Source organism: Mus musculus, chromosome 5, assembly GCF_000001635.26.
Source record: "Mus musculus strain C57BL/6J chromosome 5, GRCm38.p6 C57BL/6J".
Taxonomy (NCBI): Eukaryota; Metazoa; Chordata; class Mammalia; order Rodentia; family Muridae; genus Mus; species Mus musculus.
In genome coordinates this window covers 140,469,972-140,496,256 of record NC_000071.6, presented here as the reverse complement: position 1 = coordinate 140,496,256, position 26,285 = coordinate 140,469,972, and the positions used below count along the sequence as shown (strand labels likewise).

At 50.4% G+C, this 26,285-nt stretch overlaps 1 protein-coding gene across 4 annotated transcripts in view; it reads right to left on the bottom strand.

Annotated features, from left to right (window-relative positions):
* Gm4869 (predicted gene 4869) overlaps nt 1-26,285 on the bottom strand; it is a 50,806-nt gene continuing 24,521 nt past the window's right edge. For 3 of the 4 annotated variants that reach the window (XM_017321241.1, XM_017321242.1, XM_017321243.1), the window contains 11 exons: nt 24,498-24,648; nt 21,220-21,394; nt 20,181-20,355; nt 17,225-17,495; nt 13,676-13,797; nt 9,382-9,509; nt 6,764-6,872; nt 6,318-6,647; nt 4,817-4,967; nt 3,243-3,353; nt 373-1,286 (listed from right to left, as the gene is read on the bottom strand). In XM_017321241.1, coding sequence (XP_017176730.1) covers nt 1,186-1,286; nt 3,243-3,353; nt 4,817-4,967; nt 6,318-6,647; nt 6,764-6,872; nt 9,382-9,509; nt 13,676-13,797; nt 17,225-17,495; nt 20,181-20,355; nt 21,220-21,394; nt 24,498-24,648 — 1,824 coding nt within the window. In that variant the 3' untranslated portion in view covers nt 373-1,185. Of the gene's footprint in view, nt 1,287-3,242; nt 3,354-4,816; nt 4,968-6,317; nt 6,648-6,763; nt 6,873-9,381; nt 9,510-13,675; nt 13,798-17,224; nt 17,496-20,180; nt 20,356-21,219; nt 21,395-24,497; nt 24,649-26,285 lie in introns of all 4 variants that reach the window. The other variant, NM_001378679.1, reaches the window with a different exon arrangement.

Here is a 26,285-nt window from a genome sequence, read left to right as displayed (position 1 = left end):
TTAGAGAGGAGACAGTTTATTTCAGCTTCTCACTGTCAGTCCGTCGCTGAAGGAAGCCAGGGCAGGAACTCAAGCAGGAGCTGAGGCAGGAGCCATGGAGGAAAACTACTCAGTGCCTTGTTCAGCTTGTCCTTACCTGCCCCCAGTCCTTACCCCTCATACCCCTATCCCAGAAATCAAACACAAAAAACAGACAAGGCAATGTTGTGCTGAACACAGAACTCAATTTTGTGTCCTCTTTCCCCACACCCCTCAGTTTAAAAAAAAAAAGAAGAAAAACCCTGGTGGTAGTAGGGCACGCCTTTAATCCCAGCACTCAGGAGGCAGGGGCAAGCAGATCTCTGTAAATTCGAGGCCAGCCTGATCTATACAGTGAGTTTCAGGACAGCCAGAGCTACACAGAGAGACCCTGTCTTGAGGAAACAGGAAAAGAAGGGACAAAGGGCCTTGGGAATGTGGCAGGTGTTAGGGTGCTGGCCTAGCATGCCTCAGGCCCTGACTTCCATCCCCAGCACCACATGACAGGTGTGGTGGCCCGTGCCTATAATCTCAGAAGTTAAGAGAGGAAGGTAGTAGGATTAAGAGTTTAAGGTCATCCTCAGCTCCATTGCAAGTTCAAGGCCAGCCTGAGCTACATGAGACCCTGTGTCAAATAAATAAATAAACAAATAAATAAATAAATAAACCCAAATTACTAAGTCCCTGAGTCCTCCCCATGTAGGTCCCAGTGAAAGCCAAGCACACATTTCTCACTGGTCTGGCTGGTTCCTCCCGCCTCTCATCAGCATGGCTGGGGGCTTGGGAAGCTTGTAGAAGCTTGTAGGGGGAGACGGATATCGGGGAAAAGAGCAATCGTGCCTCCCCCAGTGCTGGCTTCCCCAGATGACCACTTGCAGACTGTTCAGAGGTTAGTGGCAATGGGGACACGTTCTCCCACCCTTTCTGAGGCTGCTCAGACCTCAGGGACCTCTACAACTGGAGTGTGAGCCATGGGCTGTCAATCATCGGAATCCAGAGATGTGGAGCCATCCCAGGAGCATCCTCAGCAACCGTAATGACCCAGGAAAGGCCCAATATGGAGTCTTGGACAGGTCCTCAGCCATGTGAGGTGACTTCTCCATCTCTCATCGGGTGTTGGGGTTCACTGGACTCTCAGTCTTCCAGGTGGCTGTCTTCTGCTGCCATCTACTTCGGACGCCTTGGCCTCTTGGCACTGCCACCCTGGAGCTTGGAGGGATTGTTGGGGGGCAGTGGGCTTTGTCGCCGGCCTCTGCTGTCTGTAGACCCTGGGGTGAATGGGAGACTTTAGTTTGTGGCCAAGTCAACTCAAGAAGAGACAGCACTCACTCACCAGACACTGTGACTTTAGCTCCATCTGTGGCCACATAGCTCAACACTCACAGAGCCTAAACTCCCCCTACACACACACACACATACACACAAACACACACATATAACATATATATATATATATATACACATACACACACAAACAACACACATATATACATACACCACACATATAATATATATATATATATATATAATATATATATATATATACACATACACACACAAACAACACACATATACACATACACCACACATATTATATATATATATATATATATATATATATACACACACACACACACATATAGCATATATATATACACACACATACACATATGCACGCACACAAATATATATATATACACATACATACACACATACACACACACACTCACACAGGCACATACACACACACACAAACACACACACATTTGGGACAGGACTTCACCAATACCAACATTCTCCTCCAGCTAGCATGTGTGACCAGGGATGCTTCATCCAATGGCTTTTCCTCCTCAACCTTCAGGCTGATTTGGTCTCTTATGCTCCCAGGTCTCTCAGAACCCTCTGTTTGATAACATGCCCAGCACCTCTGGCCAAATGCAACAAAAATGGACACCTGTATGGCCCCTTCCCTATTCCTCATACTCAAAGATACAGTATTAATAGGCTATCATTCAACATGCTTAGCTGACCAATCAGCACCTGGAAGACCCCTTCCCCCGCAGAGCCCTTTAATCTTTTCCCCCAGAACAGCAGCATGGGGAAAGGTAAGATGCAGCAGCAGGAACTGAGGTCAGACAGCAGGAAGGACCTCCCACTTGCTCCCTACCCCTCAAAATCCTGATAGTTGGACAGCCCAAGGATGCTTGACTTCAATGGCTTGGTGGTCAGGTGGTTCATTGGGTGACAAGATTGTCCTAAGGATGCCAGAGGGAGCTTGCTGTCCCCAGGAAGGGTTTGGGGCAGTTCTGGTTTCTCCACGTGAGATGAAGATAGCACAAGCACGCTCACTAACATGGCTAGCCTCATAGCTGGGGATTCAGTGATGCACAGGACACTACGCTGGGTTTCTTTGATTGGATTTCAGGGTCTGTGTCAGGTGCAAAGCAAGCAGGTACTGAGCTAAGTACACGCCCAGCCCTGTGAGAACAGTTTTAAAAAAGAATTTGGGCGATCCATACACAGAGGGTAGGGAATGGACTCACCTAGGTGCCCATCTGTCCACCAGACACCTAATCCCTGTCATTAGTCCCCTGGTGCCACCTCCCCAGGACAGAGCCCCGAGACCCCATTCTCCTCATCCTGACCCCGGCCCCCTGCTCCCCCACCCACCCGCACTGACTCCACTGAGCTGGGTGCCCGTTCTATCAGAATCCCACCCCCAGCTCCAGCTCCTATAACCTTGAAGCCTGCTGACCTTCCTCCTCCCAGCCTTATCCAGCCCTCACCTGCCCACCTTGACCCTTGACCCTCAGCTTCCAGCCAGCCACTCTGGACCAGACATCTCAGTCAAAGTTAAGGGACATTAAAATGTTTGAGAGGGAAGTGGAGTGTTCCATAGGGAGTGTCAGGGAGCCTCTGCTGGGACAAGGACAGCTTGGAAAGTCACCTGCTCCTCAATGTCTCCTCCCAACCAGAACAAGCTGGGTGAGGAAGAAAGGGGGCTCTCTGTCAAGTCCTGGCTGTCCACTCACTGCCCAGGTCGTCCCCCACCCCGACTTCCGAGAGCATTGTCGTCCCCAAATGGGCTAAGTTCATAGTTCACAAGCGGCAGAGTCCTGGAGAGTGGGAGGCTGCTGGCCCTCCACTGAGTCTCCCACAGAGAGGACCAGGTGTCCAAGATGACAGTGGAGTGGGGACAGGAGGACAGGAGGTCAGACACTGACCTCGGATGTCACGGGGCAGGAGGGGAGGCCGGCTTGGGGCTGCTGCGTTGCTCTGCCACATGGCGCTGGGGAAGGTGAAGCTGACCTCTGGCACTTGGAGCGTGTTTTCATCTGAAGGAGACAATGGGAGGTGTTATTTACCTACCAGGCTGAGAGATCAAACCAAGGCTGGGGAAAGAGATGAGGCTCCTCCCTCCCTATGACTCCACAGGAGGCTGAGAAGGAGAGAGGGGAGGGGAGGGGAGGGGGAGGAACAGGGAGTGATGAAGAGGCCAAAAAGGTGGGAGGAGGATGAGGTTTATTTAGAGAAAGTATTTTGCTAAGAAGTCTGGGTTGGCTTCAAATTCTCAATCTTCCCACCTCAGCCTTCCAAGAGTTGGCAGTACAGGCATACAGTGATTGCTTGCTGGGGAGACAGGGTCTCAGTATGTAGCCCAGGCTAGCCTGCCACTCCCGATCCTAGCCTGTGAGCCTCCTGAGTGCTGGGATCACAGGCTTAGAGTTTAATCCCTGAAGGACTACCCAGTGCTAATGTGCTTTGTCCTGTGTGTGCATGCGGGTTTGCATGGGTGCAGAGGTCAGAGGTTGATATTAGGTGTCACTTTCAGGTCTCTCAGCGAACCTAGCAGTAATGGCTTTGGCTAGAAGCTTTGTGTCTCTGCCCCATGACTGGGGCAGCAGATGCACACTACAGTGCTAGGCTTCTCTGCGGTTGCCCAAGGTTATGTGAAACTTTACAGACTTAATTGTGATTGTAGAAACCCACATCTATAAACACAACCATGCTGCCTGTGATCCCAGACCTCAGAAAGCTGAGACAGGAGGATGCCAATTGGAAGAAGAGTCTAGGCTACATGCCAAAATGTTTATCAAAACAAATGAAGAAGAAGGAGGAGGAGGAGGAAGAGGAGGAGGAGGAGGAGGAAGAGGAGGAAGAGAAGGAAAAAAAGAAAAAGAAAAAGAGTTTTGGGCTGGGCATGGTAGTGCATGCTTTAGTTCCAGCACTCAGGAGGCAGAGGCTAGTGGGTCTCTGTGAGTTCAAGTCCAACCTGGTCTACAAAGCATGTTCCAGACCAGCTAGGGTTACACAGTATCTCACAGCTAGGTTATACCTGTCTCAAACAAAAAAAAGTTTCTCTGTTTTATTTAAGTCAGGGTCTCACATAGCCCAGGCTAGCTTCAAATTCACCATATAGCTGAAGATAACCTTGAACCTCTGATCTGTCTCTACTTCCCAAGTGCTGGGATCACAGGCACACACCACCACACACCTCCGTGGTGCTGGGGATGGAACCACACATGCTAGGCAGACATTCTGCCAGTTCAAATCCTTCCCAACTGGCTTCTATCTAGACAGATGTAAACTCGGCATCCAGGTTTGAGGAGCTGGCCAGAGGGACCTTAACTTTCCTGCCCACCGGTCCATCCACCCAACAATCAATTAAGCAAACTAGGAAAAACAAAAGCCAAAACTCAAACCAAAACCCACAGACAGCAGGTGGTTACTGTCGCCAGCCTTTGGTTTGCCTGGCCTGAGAGAAGGAAATATTACTCCTCTTTCTTTGACCCATTACCCGTGTGAGCACTGAGGCTGGGTTTCGTCTTGGAGGCCACAGGGACAGCAGGGAAGAGGCCCTTCCCTGCCGGCTTTGGTGGCTGGAGGAGTGCCGGGGACAGCTGGCTCTCAGAGGGATGGTCCACAGATGGCTGATGTTTCTCTAGCGTCTGCAACACAGAAAAGCAGAGCATGAGGATGCTGAGGACAGTCTCATTAGACACCTACTGTGTGCCAGAGTAACAGAAGCACTGAACAGGCCTGAGAAAAAGAGCAAATGGCTCAAGAGTCTGACTCCCCCCTTTCCCTTATGGAGGGCAATAATGGCTTGAACAGGTGGGGCTCCCATAGACTCGGGTGTTTGAATGCTTGGCTCGTGGGGAATGGCCTTGTTGGGGTAGGTGTGGCCTTATTGGAGGAAGTGTGTCACTGTGGTGGAGGGCTTTGAGGTCTCCTATGCTCCAGCTGGGCCTAGTGTGGCACACGGTCTCCTTCTGCTGGCTGCAGATCAAGATGTTGAGGTCGCAGTAGCTTCTGCAGTATCATATGTGCCCGCATGCTGCCGTGCTTCCCACCATGGTGAAAATGGCCTGACCCTCTGAACTGTAAGCCAGCCCAACTACATGCTTTCCTTCATAAGAGTTGTCCAGTTGTACAGTATCCCAATATGTAGTCCAGGCTGGTCTTGAACTCACAATCCTCCAGCCACAGCTTTCTAAATGCTGGTATTAGAGGCCTGGTATTACAATGTCCAGCCTTCATATTACTCTCAAGCCAGTAAATACCCAGCACTCAGCAGAGGCTGGGGCTTTGGCCACCAGAGGCAGGATAGAGGCTGGCCAGGTCCTCGGTTACTAGCTAACACCAAACACTAGAAGCACAGAAACAGATGGTAGTGGTAGACACAATGAATTAACTCTCACATGCTACTTAGGGTACTTGCTCTGAAGCCAACCATTGACCCTTTCCTTAAGTTAAAATGTAAGTACTGACTGGGGACAGGACTTAGTTGTAGAGCCTCTGCCTAGAATCCCCCAGTGAGGGTCTGGAGGCTCCTTTCAGTGGTAGAGCCCCTGCCTAGAATCCCCCAGTGAGGGTCTGGAGGCTCCTTTCAGTGGTAGAGCCCCTGCCTAGAATCCCCCAGTAAGGGGATGGGGCTGGGGCTGGGGCTGGGGCTGGGGTTGGGGCTGGGGCTGGGGCTGGGGCTGGGGCTCAGAAGCAGGGTTCTTGCCTAATTCCTGCAAGGTCCTGGGTTTGATCATGAGTATCATAAAAGGAAGAAAGAAGGGAAGGGAGATATGATTGGCCACAGAACTGCACAAAACACAAGTTGGCACTGTGGGTCTGGGTCATGTAACGGGCTCAGGCATTGTGAAGGATTGATTTGAGGTGAATATACTTTTCTTCTATCTCAACTGCAGGGATCCTGACCACATGTGGCATGTGAGTGGCCATCTGCCCTCCCTGCCTTCTGCTGCTGTCCCAGGCATACCCCAGCAGACAGACAGACAGCTACGTACTTGTTGCAGACTCCAGGTGAACGAGGGTGACCGCTTCCTCCCTGCCTTCCTGTCCAGAGAGCGGTCCCTGCTGGGGCTGGCATGAGGCCACCTCCAGTCTGCAGGGCTGGGGTCCCTGGAGTCCAGACAGCCGCCCTCCCTGTCGTACACCTTGCAGCGCCGGCTGGCTGCTATGAGAGCGATGCTCTTGGTACCCAGGGCCATCTCCTTGAGGGCCTGTGCACTCAGCAGAGGGCTCATCTCTCCTGCTGGCTGTTGGGTCCTCAGCTCCAAGGCAGCCGTGGGCTGCAGCCTAGAGATCAGGCTCTTGGCGCCTGGGGCATTTGGTTTCTGTGAAAGAAGAGCAGAGGCTACCCTCAGCCACGACGGGACCCCAGAAGCAGTCCCTCCTCGTGCAGTCTAGCTGGGATGGGGCCTCCCATGTTGCTAGCACCCTGTATACCAACCTCAAGCATAGGGGGTGTCAGCAAGATGCGGAGGGCTGGCGGAGGGAGAAGAGAGTCTTGCTTTCCAAGCCTCCGCAAGGGAGTGCTTTTTGAGGACCTGTTCCCATCACTGTAGATAAAACGGGAGACATTCTAGAGCCTGGCTCCTTTGACATAGCTTGGCCAGCTAGGATCCAGCCTCAGCTGCTGTTTCAGCCCAGAGCACTGTGGTCCACGCATTACTGGGCAAGATGTTATGTGGCTGGGGCTGGGGCCAAGCTGGCTCACCCATGCTGGTCACCTGCTATGGGTAACCAGGGTCCTGGTGTGCTGGGCTCTGCCCTCTATTAAGATGGATATATATGCAGCTAAGCTCTTCAGTCTTGGAGGTCTAGATAATAGGATGCAGAGTGACCATGCAAATGAATGTCTAGGCATATCTGTTATGGGTTATCTAGACTGGGTAAACTGAGATAGGGAGACCCTCCTAGTCTGAGTGATATCATTCCACGGGGGTCTGGACTAAATAAAAAGGAGGACATAAGCTGATTATCAGCACCCAGTGTTCTCTGCTCCTTAATGGCAGAAGTCATGTCTTTTCTGTCTTGAGGGAATATACCCTCAAACTGGGCCTCGGCAGGAAGACCTGCCTAGAATCCCCCAGTGAGGGACTGGGCCATGGCTCAATGCCATGGCACTTGTCGGGAGTCCTCCAGTGTAACACTAGAGCCCCTAATTACTGCAAGGGAAGAAAGGCACGGGCTGTAGCCCACTTAGTATAGTGCTTGCCCAGCATGCACAAAGCCCTGGGCTCCATAGGCATAAACCGAACATGAAGGTACATGCTTATGATCTTAGCACTGGGGAGGCGCAGAAGGGTTCCAAGTTCAAGGTTATCCTCAACCACACGTGAGCTGAAGGCCAGCCTAGGCTACATGAGAGCTGTCTCAAAAAAGAAGTCAATAGACAAAAACAAATGTAAAAAAGATGTTGAAGGACAGGCAAGATAGCACAAGCCTTTAATCCCAGCACTAGGGAGGCAGAGGCAGGTGGATCTCCATGAGTTTGAAGCCAGAATAGTCTACAGAGTGAGTTCCAGGGCAGCCAGGGATATACAGAGAAACCCTGTCTCAGAAAGAAAGAAAGAAAGAAAGAGAGAGAGAGAGAGAGAGAGAGAGAGAGAGAGAGAGAGAGAGAGAAGGAAAGGGAAGGGAAGGGAAGGAAAGGAAAGGAAAGGAAAGGAAAGGAAAGGAAAGGAAAGGAAAGGAAAGGAAAGGAAAGGAGAAAGGAAAGGAAAGGAGAAAGGAAAGGAAAGGAAAGGAAAGGAAAGGAAAGGAAAGGAAAGGAAAGGAAAGGAAAGGAAAGGAAAGGAAAGGAAAGAATAAAGATGATGATGACTCCCTGATCTGTCTGTCTCCCTTTCCTGCCCAGCACTTATGGACACAGCAAGAAGGCAGCCATCTCTTGGCCAGGCAGGAGCCCTTACACAGCTCTAGCAGGCTGACCTTGAACCTCCAGCCTCCACAACTGTGAGACAGTTCGTGTTGTTTAGGCTGAGAACTTTTAACCCAGAAGATGGCACTCATTATGACAACCTGAGCGACAGGACACTCACGTAGATCAGTCAGATGGGAACTGTTAACAATCTACAGACAGAGCCTATGGACATTTACATTGCTGATGGCTGTTGGAAAGTGCTGCTGAAAAAGAACAGAAGAAGAGGAGGAGGGGGGAAGAAAGAGAGGAGGCAGGAAGAGGGAGAAGAAGAGGAGGAGGAAGAGGTAGAAGAGGAGGGAGAGGAAGGGGAGGGGGAAGACAGAGGATGGGAGGAGGAGGAGAAGGAAGAAAAGGTGAAGAGAGACAGGAGGGGAGGAGGGAGAGAAGGGGGAGCAGGAGAGGAGGGGGAGAAGGGGGAGGAGGGGAGGAGGGAGGGGGAGAGAAGGGAAAGGGAGAGGAGGGGGGAGAGAGAAGAGGGGAGGAGGGAGAGGGGGAAGAGGGAGAGGAGGGAGAGAGGGGAGGAGGGAGAGGAGGAAGAGAAGGGAAAGAAGGAGAGGGGAAGAGGGGGAGGAGGGAGCTCCAGCTTCAGACTCTTCAAACTCCTGAGCCTCACCTCTATTCCAAGCAGCGGGGAACCTCCTGTGGTAGGTTTATTAATCTTTAATGATGTATATATGTGTGCACATGTCTGTGCACATGCACGGGGCAGAGGAACATGTGTGTGCTCTGGCATGTGATGCTCAGGACAAGCTCCACTGTCCTCCATGTACTGTGCACCTTGCCTTTTTGAAATGGAGCTCAGAACTTGCCAAGCAGATGGGGCTGTCTGGGCCAGCAAGCTCCAAGACTACTGCCCACCTCCACCTCCTTGGCAGCAGGATGATCATACGCATATGCTGCCCTGCCACTTATCTTATGCAGGTTCTACTGACTGAACTCAGACCACTGCACTCACAAGGCATGCGCTTTCCCCACTGAGTAAGCTATCTCCTCAGTAGCTCCTTCATTTGAGACAAGCTCAGGAGGAAACTGAGTCAGGGCCCTGGAGCAGGGATCTGGGCTCTGAGGCGAGCCCCCGGATGGACGTGTGTCAGCCCCGCCTGGGACCTGTCCCATGGCTCTAGCGTCGGAGCCATGCCCACCTGTCTCTCTCTAGAAGCATCTGAGGCAGCTCAAACGTGGCACCCCACGGGAGATCTCTTCTGTCACCCAGAGGCTCTCCGCTGCTCTCCTCAGTCGGTGGGGGTGACACGTTCATAATGGGGCCATCCTGGAAGGGAAGGGACAGAGTCAGGGTGTGGCAGCACTGGAGATTGTCACCAAGCAGAAGGTCTCTGAGGGACCATGGAAAAGCTGGTGCACTCTCTCCACTGAGGCTCAGAAGAAGCCATGCGCCAGGGAGCCCCGGCGGGGGCTACTTAACCTGTTTCCATCAAAGGAGCAGGGGAAGCCCTCTTCTCATTCACAGGAGGATTCTAGAACACTCAAGCTACACACCACTGTATGACAATGTCCTGGGGCTGGGGAGGGAAGAGGAGCTGGTGTTCAGTAAGAGTAAGTTCTGATTTGGGAAGAAGAGAAGGTTCTAGAAGATGGAAAAGGCCTCCCACTGCTGTGATGTTTGGTGGCATGGAAGTCCTAGTAACACACACCTTGACTCCCAGCCCTCAGGAGCCAGAGGCAGGCAGATCTCTGTAAGTTCAAGGCCAGCCTGGTTTACAAGGTGAGTTTCAGGGGAGCTAGGGCTATATAGTGACACCCTGGCTCAAAACAGACCAAAGTACATAAAATAAGAATAGTCAGAAGGGTAGTAGAATACTTGCCAAGAGTATTCAAGGCTCCGAGTTCACCCCTCAGTACTGCCCTGTCTCAAAAACAATGATAAAATTTATGCATGGTCTCCCCACCCCGGCCCCCCCCCCAAAAAAAAGAAGAGACAGAAGGAAGTTACTGTGGTGGTTGCTTTGAATTGTGACAATTCAATTTGTGACACAATTTAGAATCATCTGGGCAGAGAGTATCGATGAGGGACTGTCCAGATGAGGGGGGGGGGGCTCCTGTGGGCATGTCTGTGGGGTTTTCGTGATTACAATTCATCGATGTGGGAAGACCCAGCCTCAAAGTGGGCAGCACTGTTTCTCGGTTTGGGCCCTGGACTGTGAAAAGGGGACATGTGAGCTGAGTGCCAGGAAGCGCTCCCTCTCTGCCTGTGACTATGTATATGGTAGACAGCACCTGAGGAATCATGCCTATAAGGCTGCCCTCTGGTATTCGCATTCCAACTAAAATGGAAAGAAGAACTCTGCAGGTGCAGCTGGCGGCTTAGCCTGCCTGTGAGCCTTGAGTAATTCAGGAGATATGACACTGACACCCCCAGACGCTGACAACACACCTGTCACCAGAAAGGTCAAAGTATGTGATGTCACCAGAGAGTGGAGGAACGGTTCACTCTAATGAGTGTAACAAATGGTCTCCTCTCAGGTCCACTTAGCCACACTGGGGAGAACTCCAGAGGCTGCTCCTGAGCTGAGCATCTGCTCGAAGAAGCTGACACTAGAGATGCCCAGGGGTGTGAGGGGACCCTGCTGAGAACCAGAGCCCCAGCTGGGGCTTGCTGAGCAAAGATTTTCACAGAAGCCAAATGTTTGTGTGGTCTCCATGTGCCAAAGATGGTTCTTTCAAAAGAACAGTACGGCTGAGGGCAGGGCTCAATGGTAGAGCCACCTACAAGGCTCTGAGTTTCATCCTTGGCATCCTGAGATACGCATGCACATATGCGTGCGTGCGTATCTCACACACGAACACACACACACGCACACACACACACACACACACACACAGAAACTCAGAGAGAGAGAGAGCATCAAGCACCACGGTAAACCAGACGTCAAGGTTAACAGGATACACTTTTGTTCCTCAGGCTCCGTGTTCTCTCTTCCCATCATGTGTAACCCTGACAACGGGCTCATTGAGCTCATCATTGAGATGCCAGGCTAGCCCCAAGTAAGGGCCATTCTGCAGAGTAGCCCAGTAGCACCCTCAAGTGTTAGGCCGGGAGACAGAGAAGTTACAGACCCTTCCAGATGGAAAAGATTGAGGAGATGTGATGGCTAAAGAAACACAGATTTCATGCCAGACTGCAAATTGGAAAAAGACATGGGTACAAAAACCAGATATATGAGGGGTGGTGGCGCACACCTTTAATCCCAGCACTCGGGAGGCAGAGGCAGGTGGATTTCTGAGTTCGAGGCCAGCCTGGTCTACAGAGTGAGTTCCAGGACAGCCAGGGCTATACAGAGAAACCCTGTCTCAAAAAACAAACAAACAAACAAAACCCAAACAAACAAACAAACAAAAAACCCAGATATGTGGGCCAGGAGGGTTAAAGCTGTAGAGATGGCTTGTAGGTTGGGAGCACTAGTTGTTCTTACAGAGGACCAAGTCTGGTTCACAGCAGCTATGTCTGGAAGGTCACAATCCCCTGTAACTCTGGTGCCAGGGGCATACATACATACATACATACATACATACATACATACACACAATCTAAACAACAACAATATCAACAACAAAAAATCACTGGGCATTAGGTCCATGACAAAGTACCTGCCTAGAATCCCCCAGTGAGGGGCTGGGGTGTGGCTCAGTGGTAGAGCCCCTGCCTAGAATCCCCCAGTGAGGGGCTGGGGGTGTGGCTCAGTGGTAGAGCCCCTGCCTAGAATCCCCCAGTGAGGGGCTGGGGGCGTGGCTCAGTGGTAGAGCCCCTGCCTAGAATCCCCCAGTGAGGGGCTGGGGGCGTGGCTCAGTGGTAGAGCCCCTGCCTAGAATCCCCCAGTGAGGGGCTGGGGGCGTGGCTCAGTGGTAGAGCCCCTGCCTAGAATCCCCCAGTGAGGGGCTGGGGGCGTGGCTCAGTGGTAGAGCCCCTGCCTAGAATCCCCCAGGGAGGGGCTGGGAACATGGCTCAGTCGTAGGGTGCTTATCTAGCATTCACAAGGCCCTGGGTTTCATTTCCAGCATCGCAAAGCAACAAAAACAACAAGGAAACCCAGCCGAGCATCGGGATGCTTCGGGCAGGTACGCTGCCTCGTGTGGTTCTACAACAGTGAATTCTTGTCTTCTCAGTTGATGCAAACCCACAGAATTAGGAATCAAGGTGAAGTGAAACTGTGTCCTAAGGGGACACAATGGGCTAATACAGGCTCACTGGCCGCAGCAAACAGACCCTCTCTGGAGAGGGATGTTGGCAATGGAGGAGTCATAGACTGAGGAAGGGGTCATTGGAAACTCTGATATGGTATGAGTTCAAAACTGCTGTAAAACATCAGACCCAGGCATCACGGCTCACAGCAGCCTGGGCTACGTAACAAGACCCTATTGCAATGCCCTTTCCCAAAAATATTTTACTTAAAAAAGCAAAATGAAACTTGAAATCATTCCTCCCAACAGGACCCACAAAGACCCTAGAGGAGGGGACAGAAATCCAAGTGTTTCTCTAAGTTCCCGGAGGATGCATCCCAGAGACCTGCCAATGCCCAGGATTCCCTTCACCAGCTTTGACCCACCTCCGACTCTTCAGGAATATCCAAGGACTTGAGTCATGACAGGAGAGGGAGCAGTGGTGGCCTCACCTAAGGGAGCAGCACCCACACCCACTCAGAACCCCAGTGGACCCTGCTCACTGGACAGGCTGTGGTCTTTAGACCTGCCAGACTCCTCTAGTTAGAGTGTTAGAGTGTGTGTGTGTGTGTGTGTGTGTGTGTGTGTGTGTGTGTGTGTGTACATGTGTGCACTATGAATTTTGTCCCGTATACATGCACATGTGGGAGAACAGTCTATGTAGAGATCAGAAGTAGACTTTGGGTGCTTTGTTTTGTGTTGAGACAGGGTCTCTCACTGAACCTGGAACTCATTGATTCAGAAAGGATGGCTGCTCACTAAGCCCCAGGGACCCGCCTATTTCTGCCTCTCCAGCGCTGGGATGCCAGACAGACACATCCTGCCTGGAATGACAGACATACACATCCTGCCTGGAATGACAGACAGACACATCCTGCCTGGAATGCCAGACAGACACATCCTGCCTGGAATGACAGACAGACCATCCTGCCTGGGATGACAGACAGATACATCCTGCCTCGCTCAGCTTTTGTCAGTGCGTCCAGGGACTGGGTCCTTACAGTGGCACAGTGAGCACTTTACCAGCTGAGCCATCTCCCCAGCTCATCCCCTGGTCCTGGACCCAGTCTGTCTGTGCAGCCTGAGGCTTATCACGCACTCCACGTGCAACTGACCGGTGTACAAGATTCGAGGATGTCTTGTTTTCCTTCTCCATTCCCTCGGTGCCCGGCACAGTCCAACACAGGCTGGCCTAGAGCAGAGCATGCTGGGATGTTGTTGACCATGGCATTAGCCAGAGGTGGGGGAAGTGAGACTCACTTGGAGTGAGCTGGACATCACTGAGAGCTGCAGCAGCAGTCGGTCCAACGTGCCCTCGCCCAGCTCCCGGGAGTAGAGTCGGTACTGCTGCTCCAGAGGCTCCGGGGCTGAGATGCCATTGTCTGCGGAAGCAAAGAGAGCAGCCATCAGAATTCGCTAGAACACACCACCTCAGGCACATGAAAACCACTACCATGTGCCAGAAGGGCAACTCCCAGTCTGAAATGTTTAAAGGGGAGAGACTTCCTAGGCAGACCTTTGCTTCTCCAGTAAACTGTCTTTTAAATTTCCACCCATTTAAACTTATATTCTAAGTCAGGGTGTCATGTTGTTCAGGCTAGTCTCGAACTTACTATGTAGCTGAGGATAACCTTGAACCTCTGACCTTCCTATGTGTACCTGCCAAGTGCTGGGATTACGGATGTGAGCCACCGTACTTGGTTTATGCAGTGCTGGGAATGGAGCCCAGAGTCTGATGAACGCTAGTCAAACACTGTACTAAAAAACTGGGTTGCATCCCCAGCCCTACAGTATATATGTGTACATGTGAATGTATGTATATATGTATTTGGTTTTCTGAGACAGGGTTTCTCTGTGTAGCCCTGGCTGTCCTGGAATTCCCAAGCCCTATTTTAATTTACTATAATATTTGTGTGTGTGTGATATTAAAGGTGGGGTTCAGGGTCTTTGGGGAATGGGTGGGTAGAGTCTCTCTGAGAAGCCTCAGCTGGCTCAGAACTTACTATGTAGATCAGGGTGACACTTGGTAAGTCAGAATGTCGAACATGCTAAGCCAACACTCTACCACTGAGCAAGCCACACCTCAGCTGAAGTTTAAAAATGTTTTTCTACTGTGCTGACATGCCACTTTCAGTCCTACCAGAATAGTATTGGGCTGGCCATGGAGAGCGCTTGCCTGGCACTGGTGATGCCCTGGTTTCTGCCTCCAGCATCACCAAAACAGGAAAGGAAGGGAAGGGAGGGAGAGAAGGCGGAGAATGATTCTAAAGTACAAATACAATTTTAGCTAAAAGTAAACGGCCAACTTCTGGAATGTATGCCCAAAAGAACTGAAAAAAAAAAAAGTGTAGTGCACAGAACTGAATATAGCCCAGGTGGTGGTAGTGCATAGCTTTAGTCCCAGGATTCAGGAGGCAGAGGAAGACAGGTCTCTGAGTTTGAGGCTAGCCTGGTCTACAGAGCAAGTTCTAGAATAGCTAGGACAACACAGAGAAACCAAAAGGAAGAAAGTGAGAGAGAAAGAGAGAGAGAGAGAGGGAGGGACAGAGGGAGAGAGGGAGGGAGGAAGGAAGGAAGGAAGGAAGGAAGGAAGGAAGGAAGGAAGGAAGGAAAAAAAAATTAAGCACGAATGTTTTCCAAAGTGTTATTCATACCATTCCCAGGTGGCAACACCACCAGCAGATGAGCTTATAGACACAGGCTGCCCATGGGATGGAATATGACTCAGCTACAAAACGGATGACATTGACATTGTGTCTGCTATGTCATGAGTGAGTCTAAAAGGTGTTATGCTAAGTGAAGGAAGTCACCAGCGAAGGTCATGTAGTGTATGTTGTGTTCCCAGGAGCCATCCCACACAGGTACTACCACAGTCAGGAAGATGACTGGGCTGGCTCCCCTGCTCTAGAGAGGGACCTGAGGCTGGAGGATGGTGTGTCAGGACAGCCTGAGTTACATAATGAGACCCAGTCTCAGAGAGAAAGAAAGGGCTGGAAAGATGCTTGTGTGGGTAAAGTGCTTGCTGCCCAAGCCTGAGGACTTCAGTTGGGTCCCTAGGACCCACATAAAAGAGAAGAACATGGCGGCGGTGTGTGGCCTTAAATCCAGCAAGGGACAGACAGAGACAGGAGGGTCCCTGGGGCTTGCTGGCCAGCCAGCCTCACTTACTTAGTGAGCTCCTGGTTCAGTGTGAGATCCTGTCTCAAAAACAAGGCAGTCTGTGGTACAAGAAGGCACCTGAGTGTAGACCTCTCACCTCCACACACGCACCCATATACACATGTGAACACATACAAACACATACACACACATATATGCACACGTGCAAAATAAATAAAATATGTCTAAGAACTGAAGACAGGGCTGTGCAAGGTGGCACAAACCTTTAATGCCAGCATTCAGGAGAAAAGACACAGGCAGTTCTTTCTCTGTGTCTTTAAAGCCAGCCTGGGGCCTGGAGAGATGTTTTAGTGGTTAAGAGCACTGACTGCTCTTCCAGAGGTCCTGAGTTCAATTCCCAGAAACCACATGGTGGCTCACAACCATCTGTAATGTGATCTGATGCCCTTTTCTGGTGTGTCTGAAGACAGTGACAGTATACTCACACACATAAAATAAATAAATATTTTAAACAAACAGACAAACAAAAAGCCAGCCTGGTTTACATGAGTCCCAGGTCAGCCTGGTCTACATAGTGAGACTCTGTCTCAAAACAACTAAAGAAACAAACAAAAAGTCCAGGACTGGACCCTAAGGGGACTAAAACAGGAGAGTTTGAAGACAGCCTGAGCTAAATAATGCATCCTGGGAAGGAAGGGAAGATTAAAGAAGAGATGGAGGGTTGGGGAGGTGGGGGGAGGGGAGGGGAGGAAGGGATTGAATGGGTGCAGGGTGCCAGCCACAGTAAGCTGGCTGGTGGCAGGCTAGTGTTTGTGCTTGGGGACTTAGGGACTGTCCTGTTTTCAGACCAAGTATTGGTCTCTCTATTGTGCTGGGAACTGAATTCTGGGCTTTATGTTCACTAAGTATGCTCTCTAACAGTGAGCTGTGCCCCCAAGGCCTTGTCTCTTCTGTCTCTTCTGTGTGTGTGTGTGTGTGTGTGTGTGTGTGTGTGTGTGTGTGTGTGCCTACATGTGCTTAGCAATCAGAGGACAGCCTCAGGCATCATTCCTCAGGCACCATCTACCTTTTGTTTAAGACAAGGGCTCCGGCTCCTGGGGCTGGAGAGATGGCTCAGCAGTTAAGAATGCTGTCTGCTCTTCTGGAGGTCCTGAGTTCAATTCCTAGCAACCACATGATGGCTCACAACCATCTGTAATGGGATCTGACGCCCTCTTCTGGTGTGTCTGAAGACAGCTACAATGTACTTACGTATAACAATAGATCTTTGGGCCGAAGTGAGTAGGACCAGAGTGAGCAGAGGTCCTGAGTTCAATTCCCAGCAACCACATGATGGCTCACAACCATCTGTACAGCTACAATGTATTCATATACATAAAATAAATACATAAATCATAAAATAAGACAAGGGCTCCCATTAGCCTGAGACTTTGCCCTGTAAGCTAAGCTAGATGGCCAAGTAGCTCCATGGATCCACCTGTCCCCACTTCCCACCTGGCCATCAATGGGACTACAAGCATGTGCCACCACATTCAGCTTTTTAATGAGTTCTGGGGCTAGAACTTGGGTCCCCACACTTGTATAATAAACACTTTGCTGTCTGAGCTGTCTCCCCAGCCTGTGATTTCCCTGTGGTTTCTCTTCCTCGACTGCAGAATCACTTGACCCTACACGCCGAGCTGGCCTCACCCTGCATCAGCTGCCGCTGCCCCTGGATGACCTGTTCACACAGCAGCCGGTGCTGGTGATAGCGCTGGATCACGAAGTCCTTCTGGCACAGCAAGTTCTTGCGGAATAGGTTGTCAGCTTGAAGCTCCGTGTTCTCCACCTCCAGCTCGTGAGCCCTGCACAGCAGCTGCAGGACCTCCCGCTGTTCCTCACTGGTCACCTGCCTGGGTAGCAGCTTTTCCATCTGTGAGGCCTTCTGCTTAGCATGGGCCAGGCGCTGCTCTAGCCCAGCCTGGGGAAGACAAGGAGAGCTCGGGGCCGTCACTGACGCCAGTTAGTCATCCTCATGGGACGTGGGGCAATCAGCCCTAGCGATAAGCCTAATACTGATGAGGTCCGTTTGACAGGACCTAGAATTATCTAGAAGACACACGTGAGCAATAATGCAAACTAGGTACCCTCTGGCCATGCTCATGAGGGATTATATTGATTAGGTTATTGGAGGTGGGAAAACCCACCTTACACATGGGCCACACCACACCCCCACTGGGGTTCTGTACTGAATGAAAAAGAGAAAGTGAGCTGAGTCCCAGCATCCATCTCTCTCTGCTTCCTGACTGTGGATACAATGTAACCAGCGATCTCCCGCTCCTTCTGCCATGCCTTCCCCGTCTTGATAGATTGCGCACCCTCAGACTGTGAGCAAAAACAAACCCTTGAAGTTGCTTTGTCAGGCATTTTATCCCAGCCACAAGAACAGTAACTTAGCTCCATCCCCAGGACCACATCCTCTGTCTTCAAAATCCTGCTATTTTAACCTATCTATATACACTGGAGGTACCAAGCCAGCTTCTAGATACGGTAAGCAACTCGCCCGAGAGCTTGTTCTTCAAAGTGCAAACTCATCTGTGCAGAGCCCACTCCTCAGGGGCAGAGCCCACAACTCATAGCTACCACTCAGTGCCCTAATCGCCCTGAGCTAGTGCCGGGCATCCAAGAACAGCGCTGGGGCACCAGAACTCACAGTGCCAAACAGAACAATGAATGTACTCTGGATCCTAGTCTGTAGCCCCATCCTGCAACAACCAGATGCCTAGCTGTTCTTTGTACCAACCTATAGCAAGACAAGCCACCCTTCCTGTGGATGGCCAGTATTTCCTGTAGACCAGCAGAATCCCTGGTAAAAGCAAGGGCAAGGGCAGAGTACATACAAGCATGGAACCTTCCTAGAGCTGACGTGTCTGTGCAGTGTGCTGTCGGAACCTATGGTCACCTCTGCTGCTTTGGCCAAGAACCAAATGTACAGGAATTCTGCTATAATCTCAGAGCCATATGATACAGGAGATCTGGGGCTGGAGAGATGGGCCAGCAGCTAAGAGCACATACTGCCCTTACAGAGGATGTAAGTTCTGTCCTCCTTACCCATACCCACTGACTCACCTGTAACTCTAGCTCTAGGGGATCTGATGCCCTCTGCTGGTCTCCTCAGAAACTGGCACTCACATGCATATGCACCCTCACACACACACATACATATAGACATATAAATAAAAATAAGTATTTTCTAAAGAAAATAAACTAGGAGCTTGGTAGGCAGGGTGCTGGCAACTTTATAGAAAATATGCTCCTCTGAGTAGCATACCCCATCCTGAGGAACCCCGAATAAACTCTTCACTGCTCAAGCTGAACTTAGACGAGTCTTTCTCCTCCTCTCCCCTTCTTTTTACCCAGAGTCTCACATAGCCTAGGCTAGGCTTAAACTCACTGTATAGCTGAGGATAGCCTTGAACCTCCAATTCTCCTGCCTCCCGAGTGCTGGGATTACAGGTGTGCACCACCAAAATTGTAGTTGATACACTGCTGGAGATGGAACCTAGGGCCTTGTGCCGACTAGACCAGAGCTCTACCAAGTGAGCCACATCTGCAGCCCCTGAATGAGTCATGAGCTCTCAGGGCTGCTCCAGTTTGGAGACAACTGTTAAGTTCATATCTCTCCAGAAATGCAAGCTAGCCGGGCGTGGTGGCGCTTGCCTTTAATCCCAGCACTTGGGAGACAGAGGCAGGCGGATTTCTGAGTTCGAGGCTAGCCTGGTCTACAGAGTGAGTTCCAGGATAGCCAGAGCTACACAGAGAAACCCTGTCTCAAAAAAAAAAAAATGTTTTCTGCCACCATTCCTATGATCTGGGATGGATTCCACTCCCTTCTTCCCAGCCCCTCTCCAGGCATCCTCCCTAAAGTCCTCTCCATCTCCCCTCCCTCAGGCCTCCCTCAGGTCCTCCCTGCTCCACTGACATCTAGCAACCCCTGAAGTCCTTCCTAACTCCCCTTTATCCAGCCTCCCCTCAGCCCTCCCCAACTGTCTGGACTCCCCTGAGGCACTCTTCCATTCCCCTCCCTACTGCCTCCTCTGCCCACTTACATCTGTTCCCATGACTGTAGCTCCCCTGCCCCCGACTGCTGTGGGCAGATGTGACACCATGAAGGGCCGCTTACTTTGGTTACATAGACTTTAAGAGACCTCAGCACCTGCTTTTAACAACCTGACATTGCGGGACACTTCTCCCGCTAAGGAGCTGCCCAGTTCCTCCATCACTGCCCTTCCCCCAAAGCCTCCTCAACTAAGAGTTTTGTAAGTTTCCTAAAATGAGTTTACTCACTATCCAGCTGTTGTATAAACAGCTTCATATAAAGATCCAGTTCCCCCCTCCCGCCCCAAAAACAGTGCCGCGTGCATCTAGGCTGACCAAGAGTGACCTTGAACTTTTGACCCTCCTGCCTCTACTTCCCAAGTGTCTGGCACCACACCTGTGGCTGGGGATGGAACCCTGCACCTCGTGTTTGCTAAGAAAACCTCTATCAACTGAGCTTCGTCTCAGCCCTGGACAATGTCTCTGAGTCCAGGTCCTCTCAAGGGTTGGCTCAGATCATAAGCGCCATTCCCGTGACTGCGCGCTGAGCACCCCCCCTCTCCCTCACCTTGAGGGCTGCTGTTTTCTGCTGTTCAGCCAAGAGCAAGTTCACCTCCTCTCTGGCCAGAGCTACCTCCGGGGGCTCAGAAGCCCCGACTTCCTCTCCATCAGCATCCACAGGCTCCTTGTCCCTCTCACCACTGTCCACGTCCACGTGCTGGTGGGTCTTCTCCCGCTCCCAGCTGCAGCCAGGACACAGGTTTCAGAGCTCAATTGTACGTGAGCTGGGAGTCCTACACGTCGCACCTAGAGCACTACAGGCCTACAAGCCTCCCCACAGGCACAAAATAATGAAAGAGGAGAGTCGAGTCTCCTTCATGCTCTTCCCACATATATTTCCCTGCCAGAGTCAGGAAGGGGGAGAAAGGAGATGAGAGTGACGATGATAAAGTGCAGTGATGAACTCTTGTCATCCCAGCACTCAGGAGGCTGAAGCAGGAAGATCGCAAGTGCGAGGCTAGCTAGCCTGAGTTATATAGCAAGACTCTTCCAAGCAAAGAGAGGGAAGGGGGAAGGGAGAAGGGGACAACACAAGAAGAGGAGGGAATGGGAGGAGGGGAAGAGAGGAATTGAGGGAGAAGCAAGGGAAAGGGTGAGGGAAAGCCAGGATCTAAGTGACAGTGCTGTCTGAAGTCACCCCTAAGTGAATGGCCTGTGTCCAGGTTTTTCCAGGACTTCAGAGGACACCTGCTGCCCTAGTATAATAATTGCCAGTGCCCCCTTTCACCTCTAGGTGCACCCCAGCTATTCCCTGCATGGGGTCACTCTGCCTTCAGAGCAGGGGCATTATGGGTAAGTGCACAGTGGGAGAGAAATTGTGTTCATATTTACTGAGCCCATGGGCTGGCTCTGGACTCTGTTCATAAGCAGTCCAAAGAATCTAGAAGTGTCTCACACTTGGCCCAGCTTACCAATAGGGTCATGGCAGGAGAGGCATGGACAGTGGACCTGCCTTCTTGGGGATGGGCAGATGGTAGCAACCAGTGGCCACTCTGTTTCTTAGCTTCCCTTCCGGGCTGTGCTGTGCCCTGCGGCATGACACTCACTCTGCAATGGTCAGTAGGTGGCGAGACATGTCTATGTGCAGCTCAATGTTGGTATTCTCCAGCTCCACCAGGCTGCGCCGCATCTCCATCTGCTCCTTGAAAGCCCCGATAAGCTGTGCCCGGATCCTGTTCATCTGTAGGCGACTGTCCTCCTCTGCATCATGGGGGATTGTGACTGCAGGTGGGAAGAGGGATGGCTCGACTAGGAGCATTACCAGTCATGCAGGCATGAACTCCATGCTCACCCAGCAAATTGGGCCATGGGGCCATGGCATGTGTGAAGGATGGATGGAGGGTGGGAAGGGTGGGTGTCTGGTTGAGAGGATGAATAGAGGGGTGGATGGATAGATAGGTAAGTGTTGGTGTATAGATTGATAAATGGATGAACTTTTGTGAGGAGAAGTGGATGTGTGGATGGATGGATGGATGGATGGATGGATGGATGGATGGATAGGTGGATGCATGGATGGATAGGTGGATGCATGGATGGATAGGTGGATGGATGGATGGATGGATGCATATATGGGTGGATGATTGCATGGACAGATGGATGGATGGATGGATGGATGGATGGATGGATGTGTGGATGGATGGATGGATGGATGGATGGATGGATGGATGGATGGATGTGTGGATGGATGGATGGATAGGTGGATGCATGGATGGATGGATACATATATGGGTGGATGATTGCATGGACAGATGGATGGATGGATGGATGGATGGATGGATGGATGGATGGATGGATAAGTGGGCAGAGGGATGAATAAATGAGGAGATGGGTGGGTGGATGAATATGTATTTGGGCAGATGGATGGATGGGAGATAGGTGGGTGGATAAATGGATTGTGAGTGGATAAATAGATGACGGATGTATATGAGAGTGAATAGATGGATGGATAGGTATGGGTAGGTGGATGGAGAGAAGGCATACGGGTGAGTAGTTGGATGGGTGATATATAGATGAGTACATGGAATACAGAGATGGGTATATGTAATGGTCTCACTTCTCCTTGAAAAGGCTTCATTTTTTTTTTGTCCAACTGATATGTTACCCACTTAATACAGATCTCAAACCCCTCAGCGTTATCCTTTTAGTTAGTCCAAGAAGGGAAAGCAATTTCAGCTTACATCCATGTTTCCTAAAGTCTTAGAGATTTCTCATCTCTTTAGCATCACTAAGAATTCTGTACAACTGACAGGATGGCTCAGTGGGTAAAGGTGCCTGCGGCTAAGCCTCATATCCTGAGTTCCCTCCCCAGAGCCTATGACGGAAGGAGTAAACTAATTCCTACAACTTGTCCTATGACCTACACACACACACACACACACACACACACACACACACACCAATAACAAAATAAGATGAACATACAATCAATTCTTCTGTAACTGTCTATTAAGCATCTTGCCCACTCTTCATCATTGGGCTGCTTGCTTATTTTTATTGATTTTTAGAAGTCCTTTGTAAATTATGGCAAAACTTATCTTCATAAATCAAGAGTGTGTGTGTGGTATGTGTGTGCATGTCTAACGGACTTGACTTTGGGACTTAGGTCCCTTGGGGGTGGAAGGTTATGGGTGTATGGTCTGTGTACATGTTGCTGTGGGTCTGTGTGTGCATGCATGCAGCCACATGTGCCCACGTTTGTGGAGGCCAGAGGTCAATGTTAGGTGTCTTTCCTAGTCTCTCCCACCTTGATTTGAGACAGTGTCTCTTACTGATCCTGCAGCTCATCAACTGGAGACTAGATGGCTGTCACGCCCCAGGAACCCTCCAGACTCTTCCTTTACCCAGAGCTGGGGTTAGAGACACCCAGTGTTTTGTTTTGTTTTATAAGACAAGGTTTCTCTGTGTACCCCCTGGCTTTCCTGGAACTCACTCTGTAGACCAGGCTGGCCTCGAACACACAGAGATCTGCCTGCCTCTGCCTCCCAAGTGCTGGGATTAAAGTTATGAGCCACCATGACTGCCCTGCTGTGCCTGGCTTTTATGTGAGCATTGAGGATCCTAAGAGGCCCTCATGTCTTCATGGTGAGCAGTGACTGGGTCACCTCCCAGCTTCACACAGATATCCCTAGCATCGATTTTTGCAAGTTTTATCTTTCTTTTTCTTTATTTCTTTTTGAGAGAGGGAGGGAGGGAGGGAGGGGAGAGAGTCATTCCTCCTTGGCTGGTCTTAAGCTCTCTATAACCTGAATTTAGTCCCTAGAAACCACATAAAAGTGAGGGTATGGTAGTGCTCAATCCATAATCCTAGCACTGGAACATGGGAGGGGCAAGGACAGGTGACTCCCTAGGGCACACTGGCCAGCCAGCATAGCCCTGTTGCTAAATTCCAAGTCTAGAATGAGACCCCGTCTCAAAAAAGCAGTCTGGGGACAGGAGAGAGGTTTCAATGTTTAAGATCTCTGGCTCTTCTTCAGAGCGAATCAGATTTGACTTCCAGCACTCCAGGTGGCTCACAACAGTCACTCCGGTCCTAGGTATCTGTCACCCTCTTCTGGCCACCTCAGGTATTGCACACATGTGGGGCACAGACATACATGCAGACAGAATACCATATACATAAAATACATTTTTAAAAATTAAGGTCAATTGAAAAATAAGAGACAAGCCAGGCAGTGGTGGTGCATGACTTTAATCCCAGCATTTAGGAGGCAGAGGCAGGTGGATTTCTGAGATCAAGGCCAGCCTGGTCTACAGAGTGAGTTCCAGGACAGCCAGGGCTACACAGAGAAACCCTGTCTCAAAAAAAACCCCCCAAAAAAAAACAAAAAAACAAAAAAACCAGAGAGAGAGAGAGAGAGAGAGAGAGAGAGAGAGAGAGAGAGAGAGAGAGAGAGAGAGAGAGATGGGGGGGGGCACACACCTTTAATTCCAGCACTCAGGAGGCAGAAGCAGGAGGATTTCTGTGAGTTCAAAGCCAGCCTGGTCTACACAGTGAATTCTGGACCACCCAAAATCACAGAGTGAATCCCTGTCTCAACAACAACAACAACAACAACAACAAGAACAACTAGTATAGTTTCCATATCTTGTAGCCAAGTAACTGGAGTCAGCTTGAGGCCCCTAGGGAAACAAGAACAAAGTCCTTGGCAGGGCCACGCATTCACTGTGAATGTAGATAATCAGAGTGGCCAAGGCCAGGCCCTTGGGCCAGGAGAAGCAATGGGCCCATGGAACCTGGATGTCAGACATGGAGTTCTAGGGAGGAGAGGGTACTGAGACATCAAGACATTGCTCAAGTTACAGGCCTGGGCCTGCACTTAGCTACCTTGGATATCCAGGACACCAGGGTCACTTTTCTTCTCCTTATCCTGCTTCTCAATCTTTGACTTGAGGTGCCCAATTTCCCTGCGCAGGTCAGAAATGACATCAGTGTACTGTGCGATGCGGTAGGAGACGTTCAGCAGGTTGCGCTTGACCTGATGGTGAGGACATGGGCCCAAGGTCAGGTGTGGCAAGAAGTGTCCTGAAGGACAGACTTGAGGGATGATATGGTACTTCAAGACTATCAGGGGTCATTAGCTTTGTCAACTGGACACAACTTATAATCACCCTGGGAAGACAGTCTCAAAGAGGGATTGTGTACACTGGGCTGGGCTATGGGTATGTCTGTGGGGGATTGTCTTAATTAACTGATGGTACCCAGAGTGGGCGGCACCATTCCCTAGGTTGGGGAGGGGGACTGAACTATATAAGGATGGGAAACTGAGCTGAGCATAGCAAGCCAGCAAATGAGGATGCATGCATTTATTTCTCTCTTTGCCTTGCTCTTCCCGCAATGATGGATGCTGACTTGGAACTGTGAGTGAAGATGAGCCCCCTTTTCCTCTAAAATGCTTGTGTCAGGGTATTTCATCACAGCAACAGAAATGAAATGAGAACACAGGGATGGGGCACCAGGTGTCATTGCTGTCTCCGGAATGTGTTAGGCCACATCCTGGTATGTGTGTGTGGCCCATGGTGGGGGAGGGGGCAGGTTAGACACATGCCAGCACTATCCATCCTCAAGAAAGGAAGGGTATTCTGATACCTGCCACAGCATAGGGGAGCTTTGAGAACATGAGGCTCAGTGCATCCAATGTGACACAAAAGAAATATCCTGTGTCATTGGTCTCTATGCAGCCTCCAGGAGAGTCAGATTCTTAGAAGTAAAAAACCAGAGTGGTAGAGGCAGGGCCTGGCGAGAGGCAGGGAGTCGGTATTTAATGGAGACAGAGTTTGGGTTTGGTGAGGCATGTAAGTTCTGCCGGTGAGCAGTGGTTCTGATAGCCACACACAGTAGCTATACCAAGGCTACTATGCTGCGGACTCTCGGTGATTAAAATGGAATTTGGGTGGCCAAAGGGATGGCTCTGTGGGTAAAGGTGATTGCCACCAAACCTGTTGACCCAGAACTGCTGGTGGAAGAAGAGCTGACTCCCACATGTTGTTCTCTGACAGCCATGTGTTTGCTGTGACATGCATCTATGCACACATGTGCATACAGTACATGAAGATGGAATAAAGGAATTACTAAATGAAAAGTTTGGTTCCATGTATATCTTTTTAAAGGTGTATAGATATGAGCGCTCTGTTTGCATGTTTGCCTGCTTGACAGAAGAAAGCATCAAACAGAAGATGGCATCAGATCCCATTACAGATGGTAGTCAGTCACCATGTGGGTGCTGGGAATCGAACTCAAGACCCCTTAACCACTGAGCTATCTCTCCAGCCCCATCCCATGTATATCTTACCATAATAAAATATTTCAAAATAATTTATCAGATTTTTTAAAATAAATCTTCCCACCAGTAACTATCACTCCCATTGATTGTGTGTGAGGGAGAGAGCCATGTTCATATGGTTGTACTTGTACGTTCTCGTGCATCTAGAGATCAGAAATCAGCTTCTGGTGCCTTTCTTCAGGCTCCATCTGCCTTGTTTTTACATTTCAATTAATTAATTAGTTAATTAATTAATTAATTTTGAGGCGGGGTCTCGCCATGTATCCCTGGCTGGCCTGAATCTCCTCAATGTAGATCAGTCCAGCCTTGAGCTCACAGAGATCCACTTGCCT